The sequence below is a fragment of the Vidua chalybeata genome, chromosome 1, assembly GCF_026979565.1.
Source record: "Vidua chalybeata isolate OUT-0048 chromosome 1, bVidCha1 merged haplotype, whole genome shotgun sequence".
Classification (NCBI taxonomy): Eukaryota; Metazoa; Chordata; class Aves; order Passeriformes; family Viduidae; genus Vidua; species Vidua chalybeata.
The window spans coordinates 57,049,749-57,073,419 of NC_071530.1; the positions used below are offsets into that span (position 1 = coordinate 57,049,749).

Genomic DNA, 23,671 nt, shown 5'->3' on the forward strand with positions numbered 1-23,671 from the left:
TCAGAGATACTCAGTTTGCTTCTTGACTGATGGCGTTAACATCTTTGTTCACCAGTACTGAACTTGAGCTGCCCTTGCCATCTTCCAGGCATATACACATACTTCGGAGTGTAATTTCTCATAAGAACAGAGGTAGTTTTCCAAACTGTTTGTCAGAACTGTTATCCCAAATCTCACCTCTCCTACTTTGCCTGGCCTGGTGGTGGCCACTAATCTTATTGCAGAGAAAGGAAAACCAACTCTCTTAATATTTGTGGATAATTTTGTACTCCTTTGTTCCTATTCTGATCAGTCAGTGGCCTTTTAATATGCTTTTTCTCTGAAACCATTGCTGGGTAATTAATTAGTGATATCCTTGTTAAAACCCAGTTGATGTATAAATGGGTATAATTTAAGTGGATCTCCAAATCGTAAAATATGAAAATACACCCATTTTTCACATTTTGAAACCTTTTCTTCACTAAATCTTGTCCAGATAAAAATAAATTGTGGCCATTAAGTCACTTAGCTTTTCCCTACTGCTAGTTGGGTACTGTAACAATGGTAAGAAAAGTAACTGTAGACCAGATCTATTTTGAATCCATTCTCAGATAAGCAGTTGAAGATTTTTCTGAATGAGAAATGCAGATAGAGACCCTTCATATGAAAAAAATTTCTCATAAACCTTCGGGATAAATCTTTTAACGCTCTTATCAAAAGCCAACTGTCTCTAGGCCCCTTAAATGCACTGCCTTGAGAAAGTTTTTCAAAAATTCAGTATAATTTTTGTAATAATTAAAAGCTGGTAAAGAGAAAATGTTCACATTGATAATAATAAACTATTTTATTAAAGTCGTGAGAGGTCACTGACAAAACATTTTAACACATTATTTTTTTTGTCAAGTGTGTCAATTTGTAAAATTTGTGCTTTTGATGTACCAAATCCTTTCAGAAAGATTGAAGGAGAAAACAAAAAAAAAAGTTGCCTTTTCTTAGCATTTAAAATAGATTGAGCTTTGCAAGCTGTCTGTAAAATGAAACCTATTTTAAATTACTCACAACCCCCATTCTGGGGTAGAAAAGCTGTTGTTACTCAGCAGGATATCCTTATTTGTGGTGTTACCAGGAGTTCAGTTAATGAGATCTGTGCATAAAGGTGAAAAAAAGGTGATTTTACTCTATACATTCCTGAGACTATGAAGGAAGATAAATGAAGATCTTCTCATAGGCATGGAAAAAAAAAGGGACTCAAAGCCAGTGGAAAAATTAAAGACACTGCAGTGATGTTTACTAGCATGTATTTGCTCATGAGCTTGTGACCAAACCACGTATTAAATCACAGAAACAGAATAATTTTCACATTGCTGTGTTAGTTTTCCTCTTGTTTCGTGCTGAATGAGTTCTCATTATGAAGATGTTATTTGACCACGTTGCCCTTAATGTTAAGATTTCTGACAAGGGCGTTTCTTGCTCTTGTTTTAATGAAGATGACTTCACTGTAAATTGGATGGAAACCATATCATGCTGCTGTGAAAGACATTTAAGACTACAGTTGTAACTAGGAATGTGTACCAAAACAATTGACTTTACTGTCTCTTCTACTTAATTTCTTACTTAGAGTAGTAATGTAAATAACCAAAATAAAGATACCAACAATGGCAATGTAACAGCCATGGATTTAATACAGTGGTAAATGAAAATGTCTTTTCATGCTGTTTTTTGAAGATTATTATTTTGGAGCTATGTGCATTGTCACAAGAAAATGCCATTGTGTAAATAATGTATTTCTCTAGTATTAGTGGTTTTATATAATTCAGACAAACTTTTTGTTTTCAGATATGTGCAGTTCTTAAGTGGCCTTCTATCTGGGTCTGTGAAAATGAATGCAACCCCTCTTTTCCTGCACTATGTTATCCTTCATGGCATCCCCAACTTACATGCTGGCGGAGGTGAAGTACCTAATTTTTCCTATTCAGGTGTAGGATCAAAGTCTTGTTTCATTTTGTAACTTTCTAGAAAGCCTGCATGAATCTCAAATTAGAATTAATATCTTCTTGATATCCATCCAAATATTCTCTATAAAGTAGCCAGAAGAGAAGCATTCTAAGAGTAAAAATTGGAGCAGGTGAAATAAATTTCTTGTTCTTTGTTAAATGAATAGTTGATGCTATTTGTGTCTGCCTATCTCTGAACAGTTGTGGTCCCTGTTACTGCAAGGGATCTGGGAAGCTGGTCAGCTTTCACAGTAAGTTCCTCTTTGTTTTGGGAAATGATTATAAATATAATCTCTTTTCTGTTTTGAGATTGGATTTTGTGTGGATAAGCTGTTTGGATAGGGTGTACAGAATTACACAGAATCATTTAGTTTGGAAAAGGACCTCCAAGATCATCGAGTCCAACCTTTGACCCATCTTCGCTTTGTCAACTAGATCATGGCACTAAGTGCCGTGTCCAGTTGTTTCTTGAACACCTACAGGGATGGTGACTCCACCACCTCCCTGGGCATTCTGTTACAAAGTTTAACAACCCTTTCAGTGAGAAAGTTCTTCCTGCTGTCCAAAAGGAACCTTCTCTGTGCAGCTTGAGGCTATGTCCTCTTACCGTATAGTTAGTTGCCCAGGAGAAAATCCTGACTCCCACCTTACTACAACCTCCTTTCAGGCAGTTATATGGAGTGATAACGTCTCCCTGAGCCTCCTTTTCTCTAGGTTAAACAACCCAGGTCTCTCAGCCTCTCCTCATAGGAATGTGTGGAGACTCTTTACCAGCTCCCTTGACCTTTTCTGAGCACACTACTGCACTTCAGTGTCTTTCTTGAAGTGAGTGTCCTAGAACTCAACACAGTAGTTGAAGTGTGGCCTCACCACTGCTACTAATGTGGCTTGCTATCCTAAGTGGATTTAAAATTAAAATGATAGAATGAGATAATGTGCTAGAGCACAGTGAAGGAATACAGCTTTGATGGTTGCACTTGATGAACTTAGAGGTCTTAATGATTTATGATTTGTGTTTCTGCATTTTTATTATCCGAAGGTAAAATAGCACTGGTCTTTTGTAATATAATCAGCATGAATTTGCAATGATTATATTGTCATTTTTGTTTAGTCTGATTTTATTTCTAAAATAACTGCTTTAATAAAGTTAGAGTATTGCTTGTTCTATGTAGAAATTTAAGGGCCTTAAATACTGATTTTGAAACAAATCTGAAGATCAAATAATTTGGTTTTTTGGAAAATATTTTATATTGGGGGTTTCCTTTCTTTTGGCCATTATCATTCTTCCTTTATTAATTCTGTTTTCATGCAGAATTTGTTTCCTTCCTTACTAGAATACTTTAAAGTCCCTCCCTATTGAATTCAAAACTAGTCTGAAATAAAATAAAAAAAAACAAAAACAAAAAAAAGAAAAAACAATCTTTTAGCCAATTTTGCTTTGAAGGGTATTTTGACAATCCAGCATTGCCACTTATGTGCCATTTAACTCAGTCTGGATGTGCATGAAACTTCCTAGTTGTAATTGCTTCCTATATCTGAATGTTACAAAGCATTTTTTGTTGGCTTCTTTTCAGCTTGTTGGCCTTTTCTGAAGTTATACCAGGCTATGCAACCAGTTTATACATCTGGAATATAGTAAGTTGTAAGCATTTTCCACTATGTTTGAACTTAGGTTTTAATTTCCATGATTGCAGAATTACATAGCCTTTTTTACTTTCATTTGTGCGTTTCTTGTTTGTTTTGTGTTTTTGTGTCTTTAAATAATTTTTTTTTTTTTTCCTTCTGTCAAGTAGCATCGGGTCAGAAAATCAAAGTCGAATCTGCATTGCTATAGACCCTGCCCAGCTTTTGAAAGGAGATATTATGGTGAGTTAATTGTATGGAATGAAAATCTATCGACGTGACATTTAGTTTACAGTTTCTGACCTATTTTGTGTTGTAAAAAACATTATTTTATGAAATGCCTGGAGATACTACAGAATAATTTAGGTTAATTTAGTCATCATCTTTGGCTTTCATGGGAATAAAAACTCTTGTAAAACTTAAACAAGAAGGTTTTTAGGAGAAAATTGTTTTCAAAACAATTGCTGTCAGCATTCTCATTTTATAGCATCACCAAGTTCAGTAAGGCCTGTATTGCTCTTTTCTTTATAAAGATTACTGTGGGGAGGATTTGTAATTTGGCATTAATATATCTTGCCCTATAATTTGGCAGGCAGTGTGCACAACTGTAAAACTATCTGCTATAAAGAAAATACCTAGGTAATTCTAAATTGTTTGGGTACTCAAAAAGGTGAGATACCAAATAAGGGATAGATCATGTCCAAGGTCTGGCCAGCATAGGGTTAAATTTTGCAGTAGCCAGACAGGGTATGGTTTGGACCCAAAGGTTATTTTGTATGACCTCATGCTATTTTTCAGGGGAAGGGGAAGAGCTTCCTTCCTGGTCAGGTAGCATGATGGAGGGAGTGCTTGGGTATTGCTGGGGTTTTTGGGAGGTAGGGGGAAGGAAGAATGGGAGACGTCTGTGAGCAATCATGAGTGAATTGTCTAAGTTTTGTTTATTTGTACTCTCTGTCATTTGTATTGTTGCTGTTACTGTTTGTGCATCCAATTCTCCTCCCCAACCTGCTGTGGGGGAGAGGAGGAGGGGTAGTGCTTGAGTAGTGTGTGTGGTTTGGAGTGTTTCAGTGGGAACACTGAATTGGAAAACACCATTCCTGAACCACAGTAGTCTTATTTGGCACCCAGTGTTAGGCACGAAGGGTTAGGATAGCAACAGGTCTGCCCAGAGTGGGTTTGAAACAAATTTCATCTAAGCATTTTGTTGCATTAGGTCCAGAGCCACTGGTGACAATGTTGTTTGATTTGTCCATGTGGTATGGTACCTACTGTGTATGTTTCCATACCTCATGATATTTTCCAGATCAAGGAGAGGGATCAGGATTGTTTTGTTGATGTATTATGTGATACAAGCTTATGATGTGGTAACATCAAGAACAATGGGGGTCATTTGGGAAGTGTATTGAGTGCTGCTCTCCTGCCCTTACCTCCAGCACTACCTTTGGGAGTCCATTAATAATCATACCCAGTTTGTGTGGGGAACAAGGGAGAATAATTTTCCCCAGCTTTTCACCTCCTTTTTATCTTTCAGACCTCTTATAACAGTTCCTGAGAATTTTGAATTCCCCTTAGATATTTAGGAAAGCTTGTTCTTGTGGCTAGGTCTGCTAGCTCTCCTCAGTCTGGTCCACATGTTAGAGTTACAGGAGACTTTTAGGAGGGTCTTTCAGAGATCTGCCCTGAGGGTGGGTAGTCATAAGTGGCATGGAAGGTAGGAGAAAATGGGCCAGCTTCTGAAGGACTGTTCTGCTCCAATGGCTTGTAAGTTCACCTCTGAACAACTACAAGACTCTGTTGAAGTGATAAAATATGCAAAAGAAGAAATGCTGTGGCAGTTCCAGAGAGGAGTGAAGTTTTGCAATGTTCTGGACTCTGGCTGCTGTTTATTGAACATTGCTCATTACCAGACAGCACCCTCGGGGGGAAGGGAGGAAAGCAGATCAACAGGCACTGTGGCCACTCAAACTGCAGCTGAACCAGGGGAACAACATGTGCTGGTAGCAGTTGCCCCTATACAGAAGAAGAAATCCAAGACTGAATCAATTGGCATAATGAGGGATGAAGAGGCAGTAGGGCACTCCACAAGACGAAGAAGCAGGGCTAGAGATAATCACCTGATCTCTGTCCCTGGGTGAGCTATGAGTTATGAGTAAAGATTGCAGCCATCAGCTGGGTAGCCCCTGGTGACGTGGCTTGTCCAGTACTGGGATATTGTGGCCCAAGATATGAAACCAGATGGTAGTGAAGCCAAGCAACTGGGATCCCTGTCCTGGAATGTGTACGTTGGGATTGGGAAGAGGACAGCGTCTCAGCCTCAGGAGCTGACTCCTGTCAAGTATAAAGAGTGTCTTGTATCTTAAACAAAGATGATGTATTAGTGCACTGAGACAAGTAGAACACCATGGACAAAGGTATCCAGTACTTGAGAGAATTAGCTGTGCCAGAGATACTTTATAATGGATTAAAATAATGAGCAATTCCCTATAAATCCAGATGAAGTCTGGTATACACAAACACTGCATGTAGTGGAAGTTCCTAGGAAGTGCACCATTGCTGTGTATGAACTCATTGACAGTGATGTCACGGAAAGAAGGTGAACAAAGAGGGGATAATTTGGTTGCCAAACTCCGGCTATATGAAGAAAGTATCTCTTCCTCCCTATGGGCCTGCATCCTGTCCATGGAAAGGCTGTCCCAGGACCTCCTGCAATTTAAAGAGGACTACCAGCAATTTAAAGAAATGTCCCGTGCCCTGCCAATACAGACCAGTCTCTGCTATTAGCAACAAGCGTTGTCCTGCTCAATAGAGAGGGTACACACCACAAAGTAACCTGTGGTTTTACCTGCATAACCATGGGGAGGATATATGGAGGTGGATGGAAAACCCACCTCTGTCCTAGCAGCACTGGTGTGTGAGTTGAGAGGAAGCACAACTACTACAGGAAATTCTTCAAGGATATATCGTGCTCCAGTTTCCAGTGAGTAAGTCCTCAGAGATAATAGGAGGACTGATGCTACTTCCAATGCTCTTGAAGGGACCTCCATACTTACAAGAAATGAGCAACAAGTACTGTTACCAGGAGGGGCCCTGCCTTCAGCCAGGTGTGGGAAAGGGACAGAACCACATGAGTGTAAGGTTTTAGTTGACACCAGCATGCAATGTACCCTGATGCCTTCAAGGTATGTAGGGGCAGAATCTTTTGCTGTTTCCGGAGTGATGGCTGACTGTAATGGAAGTTGTAGTGAGCTTGTCTGGGAATGAATTGCAAAAACACCCAGCTGTGACTGGTCCAGAGACCCTGTGCATCATTGGCATAGATTACTTTAGTAGAGGGTATTTTGAGGACCCAAAAGGGCATCACTGGGCTTTTGGCATAGCTGCTATGGAGACAGAGGAAATTGGACAGCTGAATACCTTGCCTGGCTTCTCAGAGGACCCTTCTGCTGTGGGACTTCTGAGAGTTGAAAAACAGTAGGTACTGATCACTACCACAACAATGTATCCTTGACAGTAGCACAACAAACTGTGACACCATGATTCTCCATGCATGAAATTATTCATCCTCCAGAGAGCTAGGGAGTGGTCAGCAAGACTCACTCATCCTTTATTAGTCCTGTATGGCCAGCGCATAAGTCCATTGGAGAGTGGAGACCACTTTTGAGTGCTGCTGTGCTGGGCATGCTGGAACTTCACTATGAACTGGAGTTCAAGGCAGCAAAGTGGTGTCACTTTTCATATTGCTAATGCATTTTTCTCCATTTCTTTAGCAGAAAAGTGCAGGCGACAGTTGGATGTTACCTGGAGGAGTGTCCAGTACACCTGAAATGGACTGCTCCGGGACTTGAAATAGCTTCACTCTTTGCCATGTACTGATCCAGACTGAACTGAAAAAGGGCAAGGCTCCAGAATACTTGTAACACATTGATGACATCATTCTGTGGAATTACACAGCAGGAAGTTTTTGAGAAAGGCAAGAATATAATCCAGGTCCTCCTGAAGGCCAGATGTGCCATAGAGCAGAGTAAGGTCAATGGACCTGCCCAGGAAATTCAGATTTTAGGAGTAAAATGGCAAGATGAGTGCTATCAGGTTCCAATGGATGTAGGTAAAAAAAATCCCCACTAGCAAGAAGGAAACACAGGCTTTCCTAGCTGTTATAGGTTTTTGGAGGATGTATTTTTCAGATTTCAGTTAGATTGTAAGAACTCTCTATCAAGTGACCTAGAAGAAGAATGATTTTAAGTGTGGTCCTGAACAACAACAGGCTTTTGAACAAATCAAACAAAAGATTGCTCATGCAGTAGCTCTTGGGCCAATCAGGACAAGATAAGATGTGAAAAGTGTGCTCTATACTGCAGCTGGGGAGAATGGTCTTTCCTGGAGTGTCTGGCAAAAGGTACCCAGGGAGACCTGAGGACAAGCCCTAGGGTTCCAGAGTCAGGAATCCAAGCCTGCTACACCCCTTATGAAAAAGAGATCCTGACAGCTTATGAAGGTATAGTATAATATATATATTATCCTGGCAGCTTATGAAGGTTTGAGCTGCTTCAGAAGTGATTGACATCAAAGCACAGCTCCTCCTGGCACCTCAGCTGCCAGTGCTGGATTGGATGTTCAAAGGATATTTCACACATGCCACTGACACTTCATGGAGTGAGTCATGCTGATCACTTGGCTAGCTTGAATAGGAAACCCCAACTGCCAAAGGATCTTGGAAGTCAACACAAACTGGCCTGAAGGCAAAAATTTTGTACTAACATCAGAGAAGCAGGAGGAGAAGGTGACGTGCTGAGGAGGCCTCACTATATAATCAGCACCAGAAAATGAAAAACAATATGCTCTCTTTACGAATGGTTCCTGCTGTATTGTAGGGATACACTGAAAACAGAAAGTTGCTGTATGGAGTCCTATGTGACAAGTAGCAGAAGCTATTGAGGGACAAAGTGGATCAAGTCAGGTCACAGAGCTGAAGGTTATCCAGTTGGCTTTAGGTATTGCTGAATGAGAGAAATGGCCAGCACTCTACCTGTACACTGACTCGCATGGTGTCAAGTGCTCTGTGGGGGTGTCTGTACTGGTGGAAAAAGATTGGTAGCACAGAGGTAAACCTATCTGGGCTGTTGAATTATATCAAGACATTGCTACCTGGATAGAGAAGTTGGTTGCAAAACAGGTGGATCAAGCTGCCAAAATTAAAATGTCTCAGGTGGATCTAGACTGGCAACATAAGGGTGAATTATTTCTGGCTTGGTGGGCCCATGATACCTCAGATTATGAGGGAAGAGATGCAACATACAGCTGGGCTCGTGATTGAGGGGTGGATTTAACCATGGGCTCTATCTCCCAGGTTATCCATAACTGTGAAATGTGCTGCAATCAAGCAGGCCAAGTAGGTAAAGCCCCTGTGGTATGGGGGACAATGGTCAAAATACAAATATGAGGAGGTCTGTCAGGTTGATTGCATCACACTCAGGCAAACCCACTGAGGGGAGCGTTACCTTCTTACAATGGTGGAAGCAACCACTGGAGATGTGCTCTGTGCCTCATGCCACTGCCGGGAGCACCATCTTCGGCTTTGAAAAGCAAGTCCTGTGGAGACATGCCACCCCAGAAAGAAGTGAGTTGGACAAGGGGACTGATTTCAAAAATTGCCTCATAGACACCTGGACCAGACAGCGTGGTATGGAGTGGGTGTATCATACTCTTTATCATGCACCAGCCTCTGGGAAAACTGAACATTACAATGGACTGTTAAAACCATATTGAAAACAATGGATGGTGGGACCTTCAAAAATTGGGATGTAGCAGAGGCCACCTGGTTAGTTAACACTAGAACTCTACCAATTGAGCTGGCCCTGCCCAATCAAAACCTCCACATACTGCTGAAGGGAATAAAGGCCCTGTAGTGCATGAGGAGTATGTTAGGCAAGACAGTTTGAATTAGTTCTGCTTCAAGCAAAGGCAGACCCATCCATGGTATTGTTTTTATAAAGGGACCTGGGTGCACTTGGTGTGTAATGCAGAGGTACAGGGGAAATGCGGTGTGTACTTCAAAGGGGCTTCATTTTTGGGTGAGAACAGTAATACTAAATTGTATAATGTTGGCTGCTCAATGACACTGCCAGTGTATGTCATAACTGCCATGAACAGTGAGAATGGACTGCTCCAGATACACCAGTCATGAGCTCCTGTTGCAGCTTGCAACCACCCAACAGCACAACAGCCCTTCCGCCTTAGAAGACATCTAGGACAGATGGAAGTGACAGTCATAAACTGAATGAACTCAGCAGACAAGTTGGAGGGATTAGGCCAATGGCTATAGAAACTATACCTCTTCTTGTATATATATATATGTATATATATGTATATATATATATATGTATGTATGTATGTGTGTGTGTGTGTGTGTGTGTGTATAGATGGAAGGTGTGGGTTTTGGGCATGATGTAGATGGCATAGAATAAGGGGTGGATAATATCCTGGTCCTGGTCAGGATAGGTCTAATTTTTGCAATAGCCAGAAGGGGCATGACTAGGACACAGAGGTTATTTTATACCACCTCGTTAATTTCTTGGGGATGGGGAAGGGCTTCCTTCTGGTTCGTGTTGCATGGTGGAAGGAGCAGTTGGGCACTGTTGGGGATTCTGTGGGGGGGAGATTTGAGCAATTGTATATGACTCATTCATTTGTTGTTTTTTTTTTTTTCTTGTACACTCTGTTATTATCTTGTACACTCTGTATTGTTGCTGTTACTGTTCATTGTCTTATTTCACTGTAAATTGATTTTATCTCAGTCCGTCATCATTATCTTTTGCGCCTCCGATTCTCTTCAGCATGCTGCTGGGGAGAAGGGGAGAGGGTGTGGTTGAGTGGCATGTGGTTTGAAGTGTTTCAGTGGGAACACTGAATTGAGGAATAATATTCCTAAACCACAACAGTGTTCTTGGTATCAGATTTTTTTTTTTTATTTTCCCTCCCCCTTCAGTTCTGTATATGTTTTTTTGTTCTTTCACTGAAAAAGGGAGAAACAATTGTAAAACATACTAATATAAATTGGCATACTCTGAAAGTTTGAAACAGTTTCAAATTAAGGACATTTTGTTACTTTCTGAAGGACTGTTTGTGCCTAAGGAATTGAATACATCACAACAGAAATCAGTCTAAGACAAACTCGATATCTCTCAAGTGAGATTTTAGAATGAAAAAAGAGCACATAGCTTTTCAGGAATGCATCATTTTAAAAGAGATAATCTTCCTTAATCTCATGCTATTATTTGAGATAATTCTGAGCAAACCAGTGTCTTTTTCAGCACTTCAGTATTTCCTAAACAAAGACTTCAGTTTTGAATTTTTTTTATTATGTCTAAACAAAATTTTCAGTGGTATAAGACAACAATAATGATCTGTAATATGCTTCACTTCCAATTCCAAAAGGTTTAACTACTTGAAATGCATGCTTGTTTGTTTGTTTGCTTTTAAAAAGGTAAATAGCCTTTCTTGCCTTAGATTTAGGGAATTTGTTAACATCATGTGAATAGCATGTGGTGATACAGAACAGATGCAGCTGTTGAAAAGCTGCACTGACATCTGCAAATGCATATAGGAATTTTCCAGCACATTGCAGTGGCTTGCATTAATTCTTGATTATGGCATCAAAAGCTAGTGAACTCAGAATTCAAAGTTACACTTAGACTTCATTGAAAGTTTATTATGCATACTGAGCACTAAAAGATATTTTTAGTCTATGGATATAGAGGTAAAATATTACTGATTGTAAGAGAACAGATTTTCATTAAAAATTGCAATTCTCTGTAGGTAAGTTCTTTAGAGCAAAAATTGAGTTAATTTTAACTTAAGTGAATTAAAACTTTAAATTATTTAATTTTAAGCTAATCTAGGTTAAATCCAAGGCTGGTACTTTGAATTAGAAAGTAGAAAGAAGGAAGAACTCCTCTCATTCAGTATTTTTATAAATGCGATTATGTAAAAGACAGTACATTTTCAGTAAATCCAACAACTGTGCAAAGCCAAAATGGTTCAATGTATATAAACTTAAATATGCTCTTTTCAAGTGTTTTTGCTCACATAATACAATTACATGGAATTATCACAGTTACTTTCATACCAATTCCACATTTTGGAGCAGGCTAATGTGGGAAATAGATTTGTAGAGACCCATGAGGGGTAGTTTTAGATTATTAGCTTTAAAGCATCTACACATCGTAGTGTGGCAAAAAGCTGATAGGCCAAGAAACACTTATAGTGTATTGTAATTAAGAAAACGTAGACTTCTGATTGTGATGGTGTGAATTATAACATCTGTATTGTCTCAGCCTTCTCAGGAGACTGAAAATAAAAGTTTTTAAAATGCCTATCAGTTTGCCCCATCTCTAGATTAAAAAAAAAAAATTGTCCAACAAGTTAGTTCTAATATCTCTCATCAGGGCTCTCATAATTCTGTTTCTGTCCATTTTTCACTTCTGGGCAAACTTGCCTTTTTCATCCTTTATGATGGTGTTTTGTCTTTACTGAATTGCTTGGCATGCTGGAGATTGAGCATTTGTTTATTGATTCAAGCAGTCAAACTGTTACTCATACCTTACCTTTTGGTATTTAAAGTAGTGAAGTCATGCTTCACTACTTTAGTTGTGTTGGACTAAAAGGAAGTAGATCCCTTTAACAGGGGTGTGTATACAATTAGTGCATATAAAGAACTGTCCAAAAAAAGAAGCAAATACTATTTTACCTGGTATTGCCAATATACTGTAGGGCATTCTCTTAAAACAAATGAACAAACAAACAACCTCCTCACTTTCAGATGAAATAGAGATTACATGCATAGAGAAGCTCCCAGCCCTTATAATGGTTTAGGAATATGTGATTTGCATACTGAATACTTGACAAGAAAACATTTCTGGTATATGGACTGAAATATTTCAGAAGTTGTCCTGTGTGCCAGGTATATGGTGAGTGCTGAGTGACTTCTGGAATGTAGGATATCATGAGGTTATTATAATGAAGGCTTGATAGAATTTTTCAAATTTTGTAGTGAGAAGAATTTCATAACTGTGTTTTAACCCCAACTTTCAGAAGCATCCTTTGTAAACTCTTACATCTTTCTTGCATTATTTCATTTGAATAACTATGCTCTTCAATTGTTTGGCATTTTCTATCTGATGCTTTTCTTATTCTGACTTTAATAAAAGTGATACTTGTTTTCTTTTTAATACATTTCAGTAATATCTGCTTTACCATAAAATCCTGATATAATCAGGATAGTATAACAAAATTTTCAATCCTGTGACTGAGGTTGCCAAAATTTTTACATATTCCTGTAAGAATGCTGAGTGCCTTTGTATGACAGTAGACTCAGAGAATTAGTAAGTAAAATATCCATAGATTTTGTCTAAGGGAAGCTGGTGTTAGAGAATGGGTATAGAATTCACTTTTAGCTACTGAAATTCATACTAGATGTTTTTGTAGAGTTCTGTGTTCTAGCCAAGGAGTGAAAACTACTATCAACTTCCTTATCAACTTAAAATAAGATCCTATCATTAGAGCAGGTTTTTTACAAGTCCTAAAATAGATATAATCAGCTTGTGGGCTTGCTTTGAAAAACTCCTCATATTCTTCAGTTATTTTGAAAAGGGTGTGCTGAAACTAATTAATTTTGTAGGGAAGAAATCTGTATACAGGTCAGCATTTCAATATTGTACTGCCAGATATTATGACTCTGGCTCATAACCTACTGATAGGTGACTGATAATGGTGAAAATAGTGATTATTATTTTTTACATATCTAGAAGTATCCTGCCTTGGGCCTGTGTAATCTTAAAGGATTGAATAACACATACCTTGCTTCTTCCAACATCAGATGTGTCTACAATAAATTGTGTTATGGCTGCTTTAATTAGCAACTAGTATATACATTTGTTCAGAATTGTAAGAAAATACTATCTGACATAAAGCATTGCTCTGTCTTTCTAGATGAAATGTTATCACAAAAAATACAGGTCAGCTACTCGTGATGTGATTTTTCGCCTTCAGTTTCACACTGGAGCTATTCAAGGACATGGTTTGGTGTTTGGCAAAGAAGATTTGGATAATGCCAACAAAGGTACTTGTCTTCTGTGGTTGGATGGATGTGTATGTGTGTGGGCATGCAAGCATATGTATGTGATGGTCTTCTTCAGAACTTGTTTTCAAAAGGATTATTTTTTTTCCCTTACTTATTTTTGGGGAAAAGGAGACTGCTTTGAGTTTGTTAAATTATAGTGTTTAATACCAGTAAAACCCTAATGACAGGAAAAGCTCTTCAAGCGAGTTAACTTGTCAGAATAATTCAGATACTCTTACACAGTCCTTATCACCTTCTCCCTCATTTAAATGGTGACTCTCTTTGTCATCATTGAAGGAAATAAGATGAGCTAAATAATTCCCTTTTCTGGCTAGTGAAACAGTGATAAAGTCTGATAATGTGTTTGTGGCATAGTCTGAGTCTTTTAATATGCTTTAGAATATCAAAGAATGGACACAAAGTTTTCAGACACACTTGAAAATGTGTCACACTAGTCCTCATATTTTCCAAATCATATTGTCAGTTTTATTGTGTTTATATGCAGGATTGGAACTTCCTCAGCCTATGTTACTAGCAAACTAAAATCAAGCATATTTTCCTGCAGCATGCAACATAAGGATTCCAAAAGTTTTGTGGTCAAGTATTGTGCTTTAGGCAAGAGGGGGAACAATTTTAATTTTTCTGGGTGTGTTTTCTTTATAAGCCACATCTGTCTACTGTCTAGAGAGAGGGTTAGGAACTGTACATCTCTTCTGCTTTTGACTGTTCTAGAAAGCAAGCAAGACTTCAACTGGCATTTATGTGGACTTTTCTGGAGAATGTGTGGCACAAAGAATGTGGCTTTTAAAAGCAGATCAGTAAGCTGCAATTGGGAAGGGAAGAGTGATGAGGGTACATATATAGATAGCCATAGAGAATCCTGATTTCTGAGTGCTCTGAAACTGCTCTCCTGGAAAACATCTTGCTGAATTCCTGTCCTTTGTTCTCAGATGACCGTTTCCCTGACTACAGTAAGGTGGAATTAGTGTTTTCAGGAACTCCAGAGAAAATTCAAGGTGAGCATCGAGAACCAAAAATATGCTTAATTTGAAAATAAATCATATTGAAATACACATTAAAAAAAAATCTTTTTCCCTCTTTTTTTCCACTTCTCTTGTAAAAAATCTGAAATTTTACTTTTTCATTAAAATATATTAATTACTGGTTTAAATTTGGAAAAGTTAATAAAGACTCTGCATTTATATCAGCATAGAAGTCACCAGAATTTTTAAAGCTATACCAGAACACTTGCTACAACTAGTAGAAAACATTTGTGTATTTCTGTAGAACATAGATAGTAGGTGGCTTGGATCGGCATAAGTGACAGCAGTGTCCTATCCCATAACCTCTTTTGGATGTTTTCATAACTGATTATGTTTGCAGTATTGAAGTTTGGACTGTCTTCAGTTTAGCATAAAGAGATACAGCTGTAGTTTTCTTGGACATGCTTCTGCTTTGAAGTTGGCTTGTAGGATATTCTTCATGACTTCAAAATTCTGTTTTAATTTATTTAAGATTATGTGATAATTCTTACTTGCAGTAAGAATTTAAGATTATGCAGATCATTGCAGCTTAATTCTGTTAATGAATGTGTTCTTAATCATTTTATGGTGTCCCAAAACGTATGGATTCTGCCTAAGACTGATTGAAAACCAAACACCCTTAACTGTCTGTCTCATACATATTCCCATTCAGTGTCCTTGCTGTCCTGTGAATTGCATGTTTTCCTCTTTTTTTCTTTTTTTTCCACATGAGTTTGATAATCTAGAAAATTATGGCCATAGCCACTAAGAAGTTGGATTCTGTCCAACTGAGCACAAAAATCTCACTTAGCCTGTTTGAAAGCTATAAAAGAAAGAGAAAACCAGTTTTATAAATTAATTTGTCTAGCTTGTTCTAAATGTTTCTGGATAGTAAGTGGTTGAAGACAGGCCAGTTCGCATGTCTAAAAAAGGACCAAATTTTTCAAGTTTCCCTTCCTTAGATGACAAATGAAAGGTGTGGATTTTTTAGTAGGCTTCAAGCTGTTGAAAAATAAGGTTCTAAGTAACTGGGTATTTGTATTCAGTTGCTGTCTGAGGAATTAACTGGCTAGGAAGAGCAGCTCAACTTTGTTACTCAACAAGTTATATTTTTTTTAAGAAGTCATCTATGCAGCGGTCTGGGAAGACGTTGAAAAATTCTTTAACTTTAGCACAATAGTATATGATTCTGGTTAATGCTTAGTTTTGCACCATACAGTGCTTAATACAAATACCAGAGATAAATGTGACCTTGTGTTAATTCTCTACATTCTGTGACTAACAAGTTTTGTGCCAGCTAATGCTTCCTTATTTACTTATATTAGCGATTAATATGTACTAGTAGAGACCTTAGTTTGGAGAACAAGGATCATCTATCAGAACAAAGAATGATAAGAGAAGTACGTTGTGACATCATCACATGTTTGAAATACTCTCAAAGAGAAAAGATTAATCAGAAAATCTGGAACCATATCCAAATAAGTCCACAGAAGTAATTAGCATATATGCATGTATTCAGGAAATGTGATGAGTATGTATTTGTTTCAGGAATATAACTTGGTCTGTTAAGTTACTGGGAGTACCTGCTTTCAGGAGAAATCCCAATGCAGCCAGTGCCGCTAGAAATGCTGGCTTTCTAACCTATGAATTGGTTGGAGAGTTTATTTCCTGGTTTTCATGACACCTTGAAATACTTACTTACAATTTCTACAAAATGAGTTTTCCATATCTGAAAATACTACAGAATCTAGTATCTCTAGTCCATCCTCCTGCTGAAACAAGGGTCATTTGTGAGATCAGACCAGTTTCCCTGTCTTTGAGGTCTGTGACAGCTTTGTCCAGTCAAATAATGAAAAACTTCCAGGACTGAGACATCACAGCCTCAGTGGGTGGACTATTTAAACATCTGACTGTCCTCATATGGAATTATTTTTTTCTCATGTTGACTCTAAATTTTTCTAGATTCAAATTTTGCCTGTTTATTTTCCTTCTGCCTTTCTCCAAACTGTGTCTCCTCTGTGGCCTTCGGGAGGCTGCTGTCAGCTCCTTGTCAAGAACATCTCATCTCCAGATTGAAGAAGCCCTGACCCTCAGCCTTTCCTCACAGGGAAAGTCTTTCAGTCCTGAGCACCCTGGTCATGCTCCCCTGAATTTGCTTCAATTTATTAATATAATTCTTGTATTCTGTAGCTTGAAGCTGGACACGGTGTTCTAGAACATAACTGACTGTGATATTTTTAAGAAAGAATGCAATTGCCAAGAATGTAAGATCCCTGAATATTTAATAATAAAGTTTATAAATCTGCTTTGTGACAAATGTCTTCACAGAAAGTCTATAGATGTTTTTTTCCAGGCTGCACATAAAAGTACAGGACATTCTTGTCCTAATTGTAACTATTTTTTTAAATGTCACAGTGTGTGCATAATACTGTTGCTTTAGAAAAATTTACAGTAGGACTTACTTTGTAGACACAGCCAAAGGTTTGATAACTGAGGATTTCTTTGTTCCCTAATCTAGACATAATAGAAAAGACAGTCTGTTTGATATTTAACAGTATCAATGCCAAGTTCAAGGTCATGAATTCTTGATGCCTGTGCTTTGCTTTTGAATCACTGGACTATGCCTAAATTCCTCATTGTATCCATTTAAAACCTGAACATTATTTAATGGCTTGTTAAGGGCACAAAAGCATGGGTTACTGCTGAACATTCCAGGTATGTTCGGCAGAACATACTTAAATGCAGCAAAACACTTTGAAAGCCAGCTGTCTAGTCTCAGATTCTGCAGTGCTGCCATCTTGGGGGAACTGGAAGGGACATGAAATCACAGTTTTCAGCTCTTCCTGTTCATCCTTAGTTCATAAATTGCTCTGGTATCAGAATGATAATCTATATGAATCAGAATGAAATTTGTAACAAAGCCTAATTTTATCATTCCTTTAGAACCATCTCCTTTATAGATACCCATGGTTTCATTCTCAGAAGCTCTTTATCATGTCTGACCCTCTAGGGCTGGGTGGATCATCATTGTTAGTTGTGTTTAGGGACTGATCCAAGTTTTCAGCCTACATCATAATCAAAAAGCTCAAGATAAAATTTTCTGAATTATAAATTAAGCTTTTTTTTCTTTTTTTTTAAACTGTTTTATTTAACCTTTCTTCCCCTTCTGGTGCTTCTTGCATTTCAGAATAGGGTATTGCCATTCAGGGAGCAAACATCTATCAGACGGCTACATACATACATCTGTGTGTGTATATAGTTACATATGTGACGGATAATTTTTGGTTTCAAACATGTCTCATTTTAGGATGTGAACACCTTCAGAATGATCATGGAGTAATAGTTGATTACAATACATCAGACCCACTAATACGCTGGGATTCCTATGAAAATATGAACCCTGATGGGGAAGGTGAGTAATTTTGTCACATTAGACCAGGGCAAAATCTTTTGCAACAGTTCCAGAGTGTCTGAAAGAAGAAAGGAGACCTCATTTACTTGAAGCGAATGCTATTTTATTGATGTGTGAAGTAGCTGTCTACCCTTCCCTATTTGGCATTAGTGGTTCTAATTTAGGAAAGAAAGCTGTAGTACTTAAGTGAGATCCCTGTCAATACACAGAATGAACTGAGACAACTGATTGATAGAAGTTACTTTATTACTTGTAAATTTGCCTAGAGACATCTTCTCTTTGTTCAAAAGCTTCTAGTTGGAATTCTAATATAGAATTTTAAGAACAAAATTATATGGTGAGTTTGTAGCTTTTGATTACTATGTTATCTGGAGTATTTCAGAACATGCACTAGGCTGTTAATAAACAAACAGTAAAGGATATGCCTATTTTCATATCTTCCTTTGTAAATGTACTTGTTTTCAGGTTTTTTAGATTTTTTTTTCTGTAATCAGATGGCACATACAAAAGACGAAAACCTCCAGTAGCTGCCTTCAGATTCTGACTCCAGTGTGAATGCTCTCCTGATGTTTTGCTAGAGTGAATGCTTTGCTTTTCATGTAGTTATCAAATGAGAGACACATGAAGCTAGGATACTTAGGTAGCTGCTCTCTAGGTTCAGTTTCAATTGATTCTTATAGTCTGGATTTAGCATTGACCATCTAATGACCACATCAATGAGGGCAGAAGCTTACTGGGAGCTTGACCTTCTTCTACTGCCTCACTCTTGTAATAAGAGTATTTCCTAATGCACAGCAGACTCCCATATGCAGAAAACTGGGGGAATAGAGAGGGTGGAAAGAGAACAGTCATTGCATGTGGCAGGTAGACCATTCCATATAGAGTCATCAGTTGGATGAGACTGTGCAGTGTATTTTAGGAGTAATGTCAGAGAGACTGAATCTTGACTGGTGGTGATGTCTTAATTCCTACCCATGATGTTTCAATATAATTTATGATTCTTTTCCCTTCCTCTCTCTGCCATCCTTTCCCCCTTCCTTTGCATATACCTAGCCCTCAACAAGCAATGCATTGATGTCAAATATTTTTTAATTGCTGAGATTGATTGACTAGGTAGATTTGACCTTCCATCCTCATGCATTGCATTGTAGGTAACTACAACAGTACAGGAAGTTGAAAGCAGAGATAAACATGCAGGCAGCACTGTTGGAAGATACAGAACTGTATGCTGCTCATTAGTGGGTCTGATGTCCTCAATAAGAGTTGGTCAGAGACTATTTACAAGTACAACTAGCTTGTTTGCCTGCTGTTCAGAAGTCGTATGTGCTATTTAATAGAATTTTATATCTAATTTGTGTGCAGGATACTTTTTAAATTACCTGAGTTATAACAGAAATATGATGTGATAGCATAGATATTGAGACTTTCATTGTACATCTGCAAAAAAACCCACTTGAGTTTAAGCTAGAAAATATACCACATGATTAGATGTATATAGTTATTCCATTCTCAAGTAAATATTTATGAGGCAGACTGTTATCTTATGATATTCAATAAGGGAATTGCAGGCAGAGTAATGTGTCTGCATAGGCTGGGCAAGGAGGAGGAGCACATACACAGGCGACGGCTATATTTTCTCTTAAGGATGGGGTCTTTACTTAACACAAGTTTGAGCTTAGTCTGCTGTTTAAGGTAAATATAGTGCAGTTAGGTCATCTTCTGTGTAAGATTTATAAACACCAAGACAAGCTTCTTTTTAGGGTTTGTGCAGATGTTTAGTATCATGGTTGTGTGTTAAAAACATGTATTTGCATCCTAGTTTTCACTAAGGTGAGAGACCACTAAGAGAAGATGCTGATTTCACATCAGAATCTGATCAAAGTAAAAAACCTTAGAATATGAGGCCTTTAGCTGTAATCCTGAAGTCTGAGAGAGAATCTCTTCTGTATACTTCAGAAGATATAAAGGTGCAATACATGGTACATTTGAAAGTGCATAACAGTAGTGAAATATTCAAGGTTCAGGGAAGTCTATATAGAGTGCCTTTTTCAGTTCTACTTTACATTAAGTTAAATCCCTATCCTTATGTAGGAGCTGGTCTTCATGGTTTTACTTGTACCTGTTTTCTCACAGGGATTTCAGTAGGAATAGCATGAGATATAAGTGTGACAGATCATTCTTATCTTACAGTTATACACCTCTTTGTTAATTTCAAAAAATGTGGGCCCATGAAATTCCTTACTAAGGTGGTCAGGAAGGCTACAGCAGAGCCTTGTGAACACAAATTGTTTTGTAGGTTGTAGGTATATGTGCATGGAATGTGTATTTCCAAGTTGCTGTGTTAAAATAGAAATTGGAAGTGAATAAGAGAGTAGTATCTCTTTTGAAATGGGACAAGTATTTGACTTTATTACCAAAAGAACAAAAGATGGGAAGATATGATAAAAGAAAAATATACCCAAAGGCCCTTCATTTACTGGCAGGATACAGTATTTTGGACATAAGGAATTGCCTTTTAAATTATCTTGAATTATTTGTTAATAAGATTTTGTACATAGGTTTTGAATGTAGCCAGGTTGTATTCAGTTTGTTATCTGAATTTAGTTCCTTATCCTTCATTCTTAATATTCTTAAGGAATTTTGACAATTGGAAAGCAATAAATTATTTGCATTTCTTCTTATAAATACTGTTTCTTTTCAGATCCCTTGGGAAGTGGTCCTCCATAATAGATGAAAAATTATATTAAGTTCCTAATTTTTACTTTATATCAGATTTCCTCCTCCTTGAGCAGTACATTAGCACAGAGACTTCTGTTACACACTCATTTAAAAGTATGCAATTAAGTGTAGCTTTTGGAACTAGAAGAATCAGATCTTCCCACTGCCATGTAGAAGTTTGACATAGTTGCCATTGCTTTTTCTTGTGGTTTTGAAGTCAGGAAGGACTTTTGTGATAGAAAGGACCATAAATGACTTTTGATCTTTCTGAGCACTCTTATTTTTTTCTTTAAAGTGTCACTTACCATACAATGAATGTGTATGGATTTACAAAAGGTTGTTCATTTGCTGCAAAATAGCAAGATACCTGTGGCCACACATGTAGTATCTTCCGAAATCTCTCTCAAATATTAAATTGACAAATAATATTGAAAAAAGCTCCCCCCGCCCCTCTCCCCAGACGAGAGGGATTGAGGAAAATGGTAAAGGTTTGATTTGTCTTTTGTTGAGGAGTTTATTTTTAATTCTCAGTGATAATTTCCAGGATTATTACTTGGCATAGTGCATAAGAGATACTGTTCTTAAACACTTCCCTCCTCCTGAAAATGCAGGTCTTTTTTGAATAGGAACCATCAGTTTATATGAAACCTGCCAGTGGATCTTGGTAAAAGCCTGGGCTCTGAAGTGTTCTGAAAATGAAATCAGATTTTAAAAAGAGATTAAAATAAAAATATATTAAAATAATATATATTTCTAAAGAACATAAACTCATTTTAATAGAAAAGGTGAATTATTGGAAGAACAGATGAATGCTACTCTTCCTTTTGCACTGTCTGACTGCTTTATCTCAAGTCTATTCTAAGTATCCTGATAGCATGCTAAAATTATTCTAGAGAGAAAATGCCATTTGTGTGTATGGCATTCAGTTCCCTGAGATACAGGATTTTAATTTTTTTTAATAAAGAAAAGTGGTAATCCCAATGTTCATTGTTGGCCAAAATAGTATTTGTTTTGGTTCAACTGAATTCAGTGGATTGGCAATAGAAATGCACATAGTTCTTGTTCAGTGTTCCATTTTAAGACATTTCACTTATTTTAACAACTGCTAAATCCCTCTGCACTCTTTTGTCTTCCAGCTCTACAGTCTGTGGAAAGAGAAGCACATGTGCATGTTAGAATTGCTTAAAATGACAAATGAAGGACTTTGATTTAGTCTTCACAAAGCAGATATTTAAATTTCTTTCTCAACAAAGCCTTGCTGTTTTTTTCCCAGCAAAGTACCTTTGCTTGCTCAGTGGTGCTTGACAATTAGAACAGAAACAGCTTTGGCATAAAAATGATGTTTTTAATCCAAATAGGGTAGAGCTGAGTGAATTCAAATTCCTATATTTCAGGAGTGTTTCCAAATGTTTTAGTCTTTTGTATCTGTAATCAACAACAATCAGTCTAAATTTGCCAAATATTTATAAACTGGTTTGTTCCTGCTTTTTTATTCTCATAAAGGAAAATATTTGAGAAGTGTCTCCATGTACGCAGTAAATGTTTCCATGGAGGCAATAAATAACCAACATTCTGGTATGCATCCATGTTATGTGATGAGACAGGATGTTTGACTTTTACTGAGATTTTTTTCTCCTCTTCAACCCAAAGTAAATATTCAGTAGGGAGGTGCCCTCGTATGTTGTTAAACACTTGTTTTTCCCAGAGGGCCCCTTTAATATTGCAAAACTCAAAAGTTAAGGCAAAACTGCTTGGTTTTGGTACTGTAACAGGAATGCAGATGACTACCAAAGAAAACAGCAGCTTTGATGCCAGTTCTGGTGAGTGAAGTTGAAGAACAAATTCCTAGTGAATAAATGTTAATTTCAGGTTTTTGTCACCAGTTGGATGCAGTATTTTTTGAGACAAAGAGAAATTTGGTAGAAGGTAGGGATAAAAATGTGTCCTCTAACAATTCTCCTCTATTTGACAGTAAAAATAGAGAAGCCTATAGAAGATAGACAAATTTACACTATAAAATGCTGCCAGCTTGAAACAGTGTCTGAAACATTGTGGAGTGTCTGCTTTCAATTGATTTTTCTTGGAGAAAACTTAATTCTTCTATGTCTTTAAGTTTTGTATGTTCTTTTCTTTAACAGATCTAATTTAAATTAGTTCATCCATGTAATAATGAAGCTGACAAAGAGTTAGAGGAAAATTAATACAGGATGGTTTCTTTAGTATGTTAGAAACATAGAACGCAAACATAGGATTACAAGGTTTCATTTCTTATGTGCAGCAAAAGGCAATTCTCTTTTGCGTTCTTCATTAATACAGCACTAATTTTAACAGTACTGTGGCTTGAATTTTTTGTTACCTCAGTGTGTTAGGGAGTAAATATAATTTCACACAGATGTATTCAAGTTTGTGCTTGATAAACTAAGATTGGTTTGGAGGGTATTTTCTTTGGATTTATGCTTTGGGGATTTGGAATTTTGGTTGTGTTTGATTTTGTTGGGTTTTTTTTGGTTACCAAAAAGAAAATTATTATATATTTTACATAGGTCAGATAGGAGCCAACAGTTAAGTGCAGCCAGGGGCCAGACTTTCAAAAGATTTACTCATTCAAAGTTACTTTCTTGTCTCTTTTAGGAATGTATCATAAGATATACTGAACACTTCATTGAAAGTCTAGAGTGTTCACTTAAGTGCTAATCTGAGCTCCAGAACTTCGCCTGTCCAGTTCTGTTGAAAATTAGTTTTTTCCTTTTACCCAAACATATAACCATGTTGATAAGAGAGTGTCTGCAATAAGAAATTATGTGTA

At 37.4% G+C, this 23,671-nt stretch overlaps 1 protein-coding gene across 1 annotated transcript in view; it reads left to right on the top strand.

Moving 5' to 3' along the window:
- Nucleotides 1-23,671, top strand: part of TNS3 (tensin 3) — a 134,817-nt gene that overhangs the window by 39,509 nt on the left and 71,637 nt on the right. The window contains exons 9-14 of the mRNA XM_053958255.1: nucleotides 1,816-1,928; nucleotides 3,548-3,608; nucleotides 3,767-3,839; nucleotides 13,584-13,713; nucleotides 14,664-14,729; nucleotides 18,043-18,147. Of these exons, the coding sequence (XP_053814230.1) occupies nucleotides 1,816-1,928; nucleotides 3,548-3,608; nucleotides 3,767-3,839; nucleotides 13,584-13,713; nucleotides 14,664-14,729; nucleotides 18,043-18,147 (548 nt within the window). The remainder of the gene's footprint in view (nucleotides 1-1,815; nucleotides 1,929-3,547; nucleotides 3,609-3,766; nucleotides 3,840-13,583; nucleotides 13,714-14,663; nucleotides 14,730-18,042; nucleotides 18,148-23,671) is intronic.